Raw genomic sequence first — 12,706 nt, 5'->3', positions numbered from 1 at the left:
ATGTTCGGCATGAGCCAATGCACCGTGTTGTAGACCGTACATTGACCTATAATGGTTAGCTTTTATGAATTATGGATAGGATGGAGAGTTGTTTCATTGGCACTCATAACACATATCCCTATATCTATAAACAGACATTGTACTGTTATACCACTGCCCCAGGTTAGGGGAGGGTCGGGATCCCGTTAAAATGTTTAACCCCGCCACATTTTTATGTATGTGCCTGTCCCAAGTCAGGAGCCTGTATATTCAGTGGTTGTCGTTTGTTTATGTGTTACATATTTGATTTTCGTTAATTTTTTTACATAAAAAAGGCTGTTAGTTATTAAACATAGGTGTTCCGGAAGGGAAGCAGAACATGTTCCACATGTGGCACCCGTTTAATTATTCTACTTAAAGCTGCATGTCTGATACAAATTGTTTTGAAGTCTTACAGGTAATACGAAGTGCAATTAAATGTTCCTATTCCCGTTAAATTAAACTTAACGCACTCAAGAGGAAGACACTACCAATGAATATTTTTACTCACCGCTTTGTTTTCTTATTCCAATTCCCTCTTACAATATCACAATAGACGCAGTCATAACCAAAAAATAATTTTACTCACCGGTTGGTTATTTCATTCCAATTTCCTCTTACAAAACCCAACACTAGACGGAGTCATTACCATTAAATAATTTTACTCACCGGTTGGTTATTTCATTCCAATTTCCTCTTACAAAACCCAACATTAGACGGAGTCATTACACATGAATAGTTTTACTGACCGGTTTGTTATTTCATTCCGATTTTCTCTTACAAAACCCAACACTAGACAGAGTCATTACTAATTAATAATTTTACTCACCGGTTAGATATTTCATTCCAATTTCCTCTTACAAAACCAAACTTTAGACGGAGTCATTACCAATGAATATTTTTACTCACCGTTTTGTAATTTCTTTCCAATTTCCTCTTACAAAATCCCACACTAGCCGGTGACACTCACCGGTTTGTAATTTCTTTCCAATTCCCTCTTACGAAATCCAACAATAGACGAAGTCATAACTAATGAATATCTTTACTCACCGGTTTGTAATTTCATTCCAATTTCTATTACAAAACCCACAATAAACAAAGACATTACCAATGAATATCTTTACTCACTGGTTTGTAATTTTGTTCCAATTTCCTCTTACAAAACCAACAATAGACAAAGACATTACCAATGAATATTTTTACTCACCGTTTTGTAATTTCTTTCCAATTTCCTCTTACAAAATCCCACACTAGCCGGTGACACTCACCGGTTTGTAATTTCTTTCCAATTCCCTCTTACGAAATCCAACAATAGACGAAGTCATAACTAATGAATATCTTTACTCACCGGTTTGTAATTTCATTCCAATTTCTATTACAAAACCCACAATAAACGAAGACATTACCAATGAATATCTTTACTCACTGGTTTGTAATTTTGTTCCAATTTCATCTTACAAAACCAACAATAGACAAAAACATTACCAATGAATATTTTTACTCACCGTTTTGTAATTTCTTTCCAATTTCCTCTTACAAAATCCCACAATAGAGATCTGCCAATTGGATTTCTTCCAACAAGACGCATGGCATCTACACCGTCTTGTTTACGGATGTCGTCTGTTAGGGTATATTGTAGAAATCTGTAGAGGTAAGGGTATAATGTAGTAACCTAAAGAGGTAAGGATATATTGTAGGGACCTGTAGAGGTAAGGGTATAATGTAGTAACCTAAAGAGGTAAGGATATATTGTAGGGACCTTTAGAGGTAAGGGTATAATGTAGTAACCTAAAGAGGTAAGGATATATTGTAGGGACCTTTAGAGGTAAGGGTATAATGTAGTAACCTAAAGAGGTAAGGATATATTGTAGGGACCTTTAGAGGTAAGGGTATAATGTAGTAACCTAAAGAGGTAAGGATATATTGTAGGGACCTTTAGAGGTAAGGGTATAATGTAGTAACCTAAAGAGGTAAGGATATATTGTAGGGACCTTTAGAGGTAAGGGTATAATGTAGTAACCTAAAGAGGTAAGGATATATTGTAGGAACCTTTAGAGGTAAGGGTATAATGTAGTAATCTAAAGAGGTAAGGGTATATTGTAGGAACCTTTAGAGGTAAGGGTATAATGTAGTAGCTAAAGAGTTAAGGGTATATTGTAGGGACCTTTAGAGGTAAGGGGTATAATGTAGTAACCTAAAGAGGTAAGGATATATTGTAGGAACCTTTAGAGGTAAGGGTATAATGTAGTAGCTAAAGAGGAAAGGGTATATTGTAGAAACCTTTAGAGGTAAGGGTATAATGTAGTAGCTAAAGAGGTAAGGATATATTGTAGGAACCTTTAGAGGTAAGGGTATAATGTAGTAGCTAAAGAGGTAAGGGTATATTGTAGTAGCTAAAGAGGTAAGGGTATAATGTAGTAGCTAAAGAGGTAAGGGTATAATGTAGTAGCTAAAGAGGTAAGGGTATAATGTAGTAACCTAAAGAGGTAAGGGTATAATTTAGTAACCTAAAGAGGTAAGGGTATAATGTAGTAACCTAAAGAGGTAAGGGTATAATGTAGTAGCTAAAGAGGTAAGGGTATAATGTAGTAGCTAAAGAGGTAAGGATATATTGTAGGAACCTTTAGAGGTAAGGGTATAATGTAGTAGCTAAAGAGGTAAGGATATATTGTAGGAACCTTTAGAGGTAAGGGTATAATGTAGTAGCTAAAGAGGTAAGGATATATTGTAGGAACCTTTAGAGGTAAGGGTATAATGTAGTAGCTAAAGAGGTAAGGATATAATGTAGTAGCTAAAGAGGTAAGGATATATTGTAGGAACCTTTAGAGGTAAGGGTATAATGTAGTAGCTAAAGAGGTAAGGGTATATTGTAGTAGCTAAAGAGGTAAGGGTATAATGTAGTAGCTAAAGAGGTAAGGGTATATTGTAGTAGCTAAAGAGGTAAGGGTATAATGTAGTAGCTAAAGAGGTAAGGGTATAATGTAGTAACCTAAAGAGGTAAGGGTATAATGTAGTAACCTAAAGAGGTAAGGGTATAATGTAGTAACATAAAGAGGTAAGGGTATAATGTAGTAGCTAAAGAGGTAAGGGTATAATGTAGTAACATAAAGAGGTAAGGGTATATTGTAGTAGCTAAAGAGGTAAGGGTATAATGTAGTAACCTAAAGAGGTAAGGGTATAATGTAGTAACCTAAAGAGGTAAGGGTATAATGTAGTAACCTAAAGAGGTAAGGGTATAATGTAGTAGCTAAAGAGGTAAGGGTATAATGTAGGAACCTAAAGAGGTAAGGGTATAATGTAGTAACCTTTAGAGGTAAGGGTATAATGTAGTAGCTAAAGAGGTAAGGGTATAATGTAGTAGCTAAAGAGGTAAGGGTATTTTGTAGGAACCCAAAGAGATAAACAAGATTGAGGGTATATTTTAGAAACCTATTTAGGTAAACTAGATTAAGGGTATAATGTAGTAGCTAAAGAGGTAAGGGCATTTTGTAGGAAACTAAAGAGGTAAACTAGATTAAGGGTATATTATAGGAACCTAAAGAGATAAAAAAGATTGAGGGTATATTTTAGAAACCTATATAGGTAAACTAGATTAAGGGTATAATGTAGTAGCTAAAGAGGTAAGGATATTTTGTAGGAACCTGAAGAGGTAAACTAGATTAAGGGTATATTATAGGAACCTAAAGAGATAAACAAGATTGAGGGTATATTTTAGAAACCTATATAGGTAAACTAGACTGAAGGTATATTGGAGGAACCTAAAGAGGTAAGGGTATATTGTAGGAACCTAAAGAGGTAAACTGAATTAAGGGTATATTTTAGGAACCTATATAGGTAAACTAGATTATGGGTATATTGTAGGAACGTATAGAGGTAAACTAGATTAAGGGAATATTGTAGGAACCTAAAGAGGTTAACTTAATTAAGGGTATACTCCAGGAACCCACAGAGGTAAAAAAGATAGAGGGTATATTGTAGAAAACTATACAGGTACACTAGAGTAAGGTTAAATTGGTAGACAACTATATAGGTAAACTAGATTAAGGTAATTTTGTTGAAACATTAAGAGGTAAACTAGATTAAGTGTATATTGTAGGAGCCTGAAGAGGTAAACTAGATTAAGGATATATTTTTGGCACCTAAAGAGGTAAACTAACTTAAGGGTATATTGTAGGAGCCTAAAGAGGTAAACTAGATTAAGGTTATATTGTAGGAACCCAAAGAGGTAAACTAGATTAAGTTTTATTGTAGGAACCTAAAGAGGTAAACTAGAATAGGGATATATTATTGGAACATAAAGAGGTTAGAGGAAATTGTAGGAATTTAGAGGTAAAATAGATTAAGGGCATATTGGGGGAATCTAAAGAGGTAAACTAGAATAGGGATATATTATAGGAACATAAAGAGGTTAGAGGAAATTGTAGGAATTTAGAGGTAAAATAGATTAAGGGTATATTGTAGGAACCTAAAGAGGTGAAATAGATTAAGGGTATATTGTAGGAACCTAAGGGGGTTAGGGGAAATTATAGGAACCTAAAGAGGTAAACTAGATTAAAGGTATATTTTGGGAACCTAAAGAGGTAAAATAGATTAAGGGTATATTGTAGGAACCTAAAGAGGTAAACTAGATTAAGGGTATATTGTAGGAGCCTAAAGAGGTAAACTAGATTAAGGGTATATTATAGGAACCTAAAGAGGTAAACTAGATTAAGGGTATATTATAGGAACCTAAAGAGGTAAACTAGATTAAGGGTATATTATAGGAACCTAAAGAGGTAAACTAGATTAAGGGTATATTATAGGAACCTAAAGAGGTCAACTAGATTGAGGGTATATTTTAGAAACCTATTTAGGTAAACTAGATTAAGGGTATATTATAGGAACCTAAATAGGTCAACTAGATTGAGGGTATATTTTAGAAACCTATATAGGTAAACTAGATTGAGGGTATATTGGAGGAACCTAAAGAGGTAAACTTGCAGCAATTTTTACCCCTCCCCCCCAAAAAAAAAAAACACATATAAAAAAAATTCACCCAAACTATTTGAATTAAAACTTTTATTCTTCATTGATATTTTGAAGTCGTCCCTAAAACCCCTTTGATATAAAGTCTGCCAAGTAGTGGCATAAAGGCCCCATACATCTTTTACCTTATTACTTTGTATATTGTCAGAAAAAATATCTTATTTTAGTTTTAATGTGCATAGACATCGAAGGATGTGGTACATGAATGAGTGACAAAGAGAAAACTCGTCATTTCAAATATTTTGGCCACGAGCATCACTGAAGAGACATGAATTGTCGAAATGCGCATCTGGTGCAAGAAAATTGGTACCGTTAATTTTATTAATTAGTCACAATTTATAAAAGTAAACCAAGGTCGTCAACATGCCATCTCGAATAGGGGTCATCAATAATTGTCAACCATTTTTCAAAGTGTGGGGGAGAAAGTAAAAACAGTCTTCATTTTCCGTACCCTATTTTTTTCAAAGTAGAATTAAAACAGTCAGATTATGTTTCAGTCTCTTTTTTAAATGCAAATTTCTATATTAAACTATACTATAAAAGACAGGATCTTCTTTTTATTAATGGTTGATTATTGTCTTGAAATCTGAAAATGGTTGACGTACACAATTGGATGGAGGGTGGGGGGTCTGAAAATGTGTATGTTTTGTATACCTTAGAAAAAGGTTGACTAGGTGAATATCGCAATATTAGGAACTCACATTCTAATATCTTATGCATATACCGATATTTTGATTGGATGATTTATGAGTACGATAAACGTGTTCAAAATTTTTATCACCGAAAGGTCAAGTAAGAGGTTATTCGCGACTGTACTCCTTAACAAAGTATTATTTATTGCACACCTGCTCAAAACCCAGACTTCTCTACTATAAGATAAGGCACGCAACATTAGTATCCTCTCCGATGCAACATTATGTGTTTTGTATCTGTTATAAGCAAAATCCCACTCGTTCACACCTCCATATTTTATCGCTGTATTGTAAACGCTGCTTCTCGAATCAACATCAACCCTAGAAAAAAAAATATTCCATGAATAAAATGATTCAACCTAAATGTTTTAAAGAATGTGTTCTAAATGTGTGCTGTAAATTACTTCACTGTCCAGGAAGATGACCTACACATACCTGTTATCGGTCTGTATTAAAGTAGTGTCGTGCTGTGAGTTAATACACTATTCAGGTACGTGACCTACACGTATCTGTAATCGGTCTGTATTAAAGTAGTGTCGTGCTGTAAGTTACTTCACTTTCCAGGTAGGTGACCTACACGTATCTGTAATCGGTCTGTATTAAAGTAGTGTCGTGCTGTAAGTTACTTCACTTTCCAGGTAGGTGACCTACACTTATCTGTAATCGGTCTGTATTAAAGTAGTGTCGTGCTGTAAGTTACTTCACTTTCCAGGTAGGTGACCTACACGTATCTGTAATCGGTCTGTATTAAAGTAGTGTCGTGCTGTAAGTAACTTCACTTTCCCGGTACGTAGATGACCTATACGTATCTGTAATCGGTCTGTATTAAAGTGGTGTCTTTGGTGTTATTGTCACGTGTTTGTTTATTTATTGTTTTAGCACGAATAAGGTCGGTTTAATTCTCGTTAAATTGTTTTAAATCTTGTCATTTCTCTCAGTTTTGCTCATTGCCGTAGAGTGCCCTATGGTTCCTTACATCCACCGTCATTTGAATTGGTTGGCCACTCATGGGGTTGTTCAAGTAATTACATAATCACAAGTTGTTACCAAATATAATCACATTCTCATTGACGATCATTTAAACGTGATAATCAAATAACCACTACAAAATCAGCCATGTAATCACATAGATAAAAGAAAAAACAAGAGGCTCTCAAGAGCCTGAATCGCTCACCTTATTATTTTTTTGGTTAAATCTCTCATCAATGATTATTTTGGCTTTTGAATTTATTTAAACATGTTAAATGTTCTTTGAATCGTCCTTTTTTCTTCAAAAGCAAAAAAGTTCCATTTTAGCCATAAGAGCTATGTTTCTTGACAAACAAGGAAATAAAATATAAAATTTATACTAGATACTCTGAAACTCATTTAGCCTGAAGTTTGGCTGAAATTGATACAGCAGTTTCAAAGGAGAAGATTTTTTAAAGTAAGTCAACACGATGAACAAATTGTGAATAAGTCTTTAAAGAGCAATAACTCCTTATGGGGTCCATTGAAAATTTTGGTCAAATTGACTTATTTGTAGATCTTACTTTGCTTAACATTTTTGCTATTAACAGTTTATCTGTATCTATAATAATATTCAAGATAATAACCAAAATCTGCAAATTTCTTTAAAATCATCAATTCAGGGGCATTATACCTGCAAAACTAGTTACCCGATTCGGCTGAAAATTTCAGGACAGGTAGACCTTGACCTAATAAATACTTTAACTTCTTGTCTTATTTGCTCTAAATGGTGGAGTTTTTGAGATATAAGCCAAAATCTGCATTCTAACCTGTGTTCTATTTTTAGCCATGATGGCCATGTTTTTTGACGAAATACAAAATAAAAAACAAATTTTATTTTATACACCCTACTGATCATTCAGCTGAAGTTTAGTTGAATTTGGTTGAGTAGTTTAAGAGGAGGAGATTTTTTAAAGTTAGCAAATATGATGAACAAATTGTGAAAAATTGTCATTAAAGGACAATAACTCCTAAACATGCTAAAGGGGTCAATTGACAATTTTGGTCTTATGAACTTATTTGTAGATCTTACTTTGCTGATCATTTTTGCTGTTTACAGTTTATCTTTATCTATAATAATTTCAAGATAATAACCGAAAACGTACAAAATTTCCTTAAAATTACCAATTCAGGGGCAGTTACCCAACAACCCATTGTCTGGTTCATCTGAAAATTTCAGGGCAGATAGATCTTGACCTAATAAACAATTTTACCTCATGTCAGATTTGCTCTAAATGCTTTGGTTTTAGAGTTATAAGCCAAATTATACATTTTACCCCTATGTTCTATTTTTAGCCATGGCGGCCAACTTGGTTATTTTGGTGGGTCACCGGACACAATTTTTAAACTAAATACCCCAATGATGATCGTGGCCAAGTTTGGTTCAATTTGGCCCAGTTGTTTCAGATGGAAGATTTTTGTAAAAGTTAACGACGACGGACGACGACGAACAACGAAAGACGACGACGCCGGACGCAGGACGCCAAGTGATGGGAAAAGCTCACTTGGCCATTTAGGTTAGTTGAGCTAAAAAAAGGGAGGGAGGCTCTATTCTGTTAGACAATTGTATCATTGGCAATCATTCCACATATCTGTTTTTGTTTTTTATTGAAGCTGTACGGTAACATATAGCTGCTAAATTTAACGTCATTTTGACTCTGGCGGAGACCTGGCTCATTGACAGTCATATTTTCTCAAATTCATATTCAAATACATTATTTACTTTTCCTGTTCTCATCATAAGAAGGAATGATATTCGTTTGATTTGCGGACCCTGTACTGTTTCTGTTATTAACTTACGGATTATTGGAAACAGTCGTCTGCATCAGATTTTGAAACGAACTGACGGCAATATTTGTACAATTTTCGTCACCATATTCACAGGCTCTTTTTACAACCAAACTTCTCAGCAATCTACAGTATATTAACATTATCTTCTGATCAAATTAAATGAGCAAACACACTATTGAGTTTTAGATTCTTTTTGTAATGCAATTCGTTTATGGTGATTTTCATTGACAAAATATTTTGAAGAGTCGGTCATCATTCCCAACCAGTTCGTAACTAAGAATGCCACCCTTTTGAAATCCGATTATTTTCGGGGCAATGTCAAATTAAAAAAAACCAAGAAAGTTACGTTTTGAGCCTCAAAACCTTCTACTCAATATTGAAATCATTCAGAAGGGTATTAATAGTATATTTACGTCTAATATTTATGTTTGACATCATGAGTTCATATCTGACGTCACATTTTTTATAAGCTAAAGACGATGTAAAAGTTTCGCGGACTTTCTTGCAATGCGAGTTAAATGTTTATCCTATTTAACAGAAATAAGTTCGAGTTTATAATTTGAAAATTCAAAAATATCAAAATACAATATATATAATTCAAAAATATGGATATTTATCTACATTAATGAATATGTATCTTCTAGAGTGTGTTGGAAGATTAAAATCTTAATTACATTTATTACACTTCAATTTGGGTATTGAGTCCAATCTATATTTACATATATAGTCTTAACAAAAGATACATAGAATGATATATTGTCCGTTCTTGTGCAGAAATATATTTAAATGTCTTTCTTCGTAGAATATTTATTTTGCGCTGAAGTGACCTAAGATGTCAATTGGTCCGAAACCACAATTATTTCGTATTTCTTTTAGACAATAAATGCAAACTAAAAAAATCCCACCAACCCTTTTTCAATCATTTTTAATTAAATTCTTAACAGTGTGTTTTACAGTGTGTTGTGCTACTTTGGAGACAAATTATATCAAAATTATAGAAAACTACATCGGCTCTAACTCAAAATATGGACGATTTTATGTTGAGAACTTGAGGGGTCTTGAAATCAATCTTTTGACAGCTTCCAAAATGCTAACCTTTTGAACTGGACCAAAACACTACATATTCGTAATTTAAAATTCATTACCCAAAATTTTAAAGTGTCATTTCATCCCTTGACTTGCTATTTGAGGCATAAAACATGGAGAAATACATTTCGAAGGGATACAAAAAAATATGAAATCTAGGGACGACACTTGTGGTCTCGGACCAATTGTCAATCAACAAATGCACATTATTAGCATCAGAACCCTGGTTAGTAAGTACCGTTAGTCAGATTTACATTTTTTTTATAAATCTTTGATATAACGTTTTCATGACCACTCACTTTTATAAAAGAAAAGCAAAAGATACTAAAGAAACATTTAAAGTTGAAAAAACTGACAACACCATAACTAAAAAAGAAAAGTACAGAAAACTCAACATAAAACACTGAAGGATGAGTATCACAAACCCCACCGAAAAAATGGGATGATTGTAGGTACACCGTGTTTGAATTAAGAGGTGTTAAAATTGTTTCTTACGTTTCCAAATGTCCAGATACAGTATGGCTGTAACCGATCCTATCCAATGGTCTTGAAAATGTTCTTTTCATAAATGCCTGCAAAATTACAAGATATGCAATGTCAATCAAAATGATCAAAATAAAACCATTAATCAAGAAATGGAGTTAGGAAATTGTCAATAGTTAGTTAATTTTATTTTTTTTAAAACATTTTCCACTTTAACCTTTATAGGTATCGTGCCTTTGAAGATATCTCCTGGATTTACCAGTATCAGGAACGCTCAAGACTAACAATGTAGAATCCATAGAGGTATATTATGTATGAACAATTTTAAGGAGCGTTTTGAACCAAAACAAAACTACAAGTTCGAAAGTATTTTAGTTTATAAAAAGTAGACCATTAATAGAGGAAACAGTTACTAAACAAAAATTAGGTATAACGCGATCGTGTATAGAAACGCAGTGAGCAAATAAAAAAACTCTAAATAAGGTCAAAGTCTTCAAAACCTCTGGGTGTGGGATTTTCTCGCTGTGTTGAAGACCCATTGGTAACCTTCGTCTGTTGTCTGTCCTTTGATTGTGTTAATTAGTTGTGACACATTCCTTATTTCCATTCTCGATTTCATCACTTAAAGGTTGCAAGGAACGTCTTTCAATGCTTTTGAATCAGAGGCACTTGTAATTGTATTTTTGTGTGGGATTTTCTCGCTGTGTTGAAGACCCATTGGTAACCTTCGTCTGTTGTCTGTCCTTTGGTTGGCTTAGTTGTGACACAATCCTTATTTCCATTCTCGATTTCATCACTTAAACGTTACAGGGAACGTCCTTCAATGCTTTTGAATCAGAGGCACTTGTAATTGTATTTTTATGCAGAAATTTTTATTTGTATAAACGCGAAAAATGCATAGAGTTGCATGAATTGAACATTAAAATTAACTGACAAAATAATTATTATAACTTCATACCAAGTAAATTTTTAGAGCTTCATTAATATATAGATGACAGATTAAAGTTTGATTTTGCTTACAAGTCATGATTTATTTGCAGTGAACGAGCTAGTTTAACTATAATATGCCAATGATCACTGTAGAATTGGACAACGACATATACACAACAATGTCAGATAAATTAGGGAGTCCGAATACTCAGGGTTTCTGCAAGGATAAGCACATTTTGGAACCATTAAATTTGTCGGTTAAAGCAGGTTGTTTGAATACTCAGGTGTCAAATTAGGCAAGTACACTGTATCTGTTTTATTTTTAAGATATAGCATATTTATTTAACAAACAGTACCAGTAAAACATGTAAAAGAACAGAAAGGCTTACCGAAAAATCACCATAAAGCTCAGTTCTTTCTAGCATGTCTCTGACGTATTCAAGTTCAACATTGGCAGCATAAAAAGGAAAAAAGCTGTCTTCCTTTGCCAAATATTCCACTGTTTTTAGGGCTATATTCAGACTAAGGTCTTCAGATCTAAGGAGAAAAATACTAGTTAAAAATGTGATACATCAAAATTAGAGAATAGTTGTGAACATCAACCAACACTTGTCAGCAATCATCAGGAAATATCATAGATACAGATAAATAAAGGTAACATAAATCGATTAAGATAACACAAATCTGGGTTTCAAGCTAAAAACAATGGAAACACATCAAACTAAAAGGTAAACAACGAAACAAAAGAAACACCAAAGTGCAACAAAAACAAACGATAATGCAATACACACAGAAACACACAGTAACTGTTTAAATGTACAGTTCATCACCAACTAAAAGTAACATATGAAATCGTCAAGATATTTCTATCTATCGCTAGTCTTTCGTTGTTTTGGTCTTCCGACTGTTTACTTTCAAGCGATACTTTTGAGTCTTGAAAATCTGAATTTCGAAATTGGCTCATTTCATTCAATGCCTGATATCTTGATGAATCATTGCAATATGAATCTGTGTATTCAGTATTATTCGTTTGTGTACTCTTAATTTCTAGGATACAGGTTATTTACGATTTAAAATGCTTAACAAATTACAATATTTCTATAAGAGTGTATTTAGACTTTGCCAGTACCAAGAAATCCAGTATCTTTGAAAAATGCAAGTGTTCCTCAATCCACGAAAATTGAATTCATTTCAAACTAAACACTTTATTGCCATAAAACTACATATTTATAGTATGTGACACAACATAACAAAATGGTAAGAACGAAAAGAAATAAATCCTAAGTAATAAATATATTTTTACAGGTTGATTTTTGATTGTGTACTTACTTTGCAAAGTTCAATGCATCATTAATTATTAGAGCTCTATTTACATGTACTTACTTTGCAAAGTTCCATGCATCATTAATTATCTGAGCTCTATTTACATGTACTTACTTTGTCAGACTCCATGCATCATTAATTATCTGAGCTCTATTTACATGTACTTACTTTGCCAGACTCCATGCATCATTAATTATCTGAGCTCTATTTACATGTACTTACTTTGTCAGACTCCATGCATCATTAATTATCTGAGCTCTATTTACATGTACTTACTTTGTCAGACTCCATGCATCATTAATTATCTGAGCTCTATTTACATGTACTTACTTTGCCAGACTCCATGCATC

General features: G+C 33.4%; 1 protein-coding gene across 1 annotated transcript in view; it reads right to left on the bottom strand.

Moving 5' to 3' along the window:
* LOC134718224 (aminopeptidase N-like) overlaps positions 1 to 12,455 on the bottom strand; it is a 40,876-nt gene extending 28,421 nt beyond the window's left edge. The window contains exons 1-6 of the mRNA XM_063580718.1: positions 12,417 to 12,455; positions 11,423 to 11,570; positions 10,116 to 10,192; positions 8,544 to 8,657; positions 5,889 to 6,056; positions 1,524 to 1,661 (exon numbers count right to left, since the gene is read on the bottom strand). Coding sequence (XP_063436788.1) covers positions 1,524 to 1,661; positions 5,889 to 6,056; positions 8,544 to 8,657; positions 10,116 to 10,192; positions 11,423 to 11,458 — 533 coding nt within the window. The 5' untranslated portion in view covers positions 11,459 to 11,570; positions 12,417 to 12,455. The remainder of the gene's footprint in view (positions 1 to 1,523; positions 1,662 to 5,888; positions 6,057 to 8,543; positions 8,658 to 10,115; positions 10,193 to 11,422; positions 11,571 to 12,416) is intronic.
* Positions 12,456 to 12,706: the final 251 nt, after the last annotated feature.

This window comes from Mytilus trossulus, chromosome 5 (genome assembly GCF_036588685.1).
Source record: "Mytilus trossulus isolate FHL-02 chromosome 5, PNRI_Mtr1.1.1.hap1, whole genome shotgun sequence".
NCBI classification, from domain to species: Eukaryota; Metazoa; Mollusca; class Bivalvia; order Mytilida; family Mytilidae; genus Mytilus; species Mytilus trossulus.
Note: the sequence above shows the minus strand (reverse complement) of the source record. Positions and strands in the feature narration are given on the sequence as shown.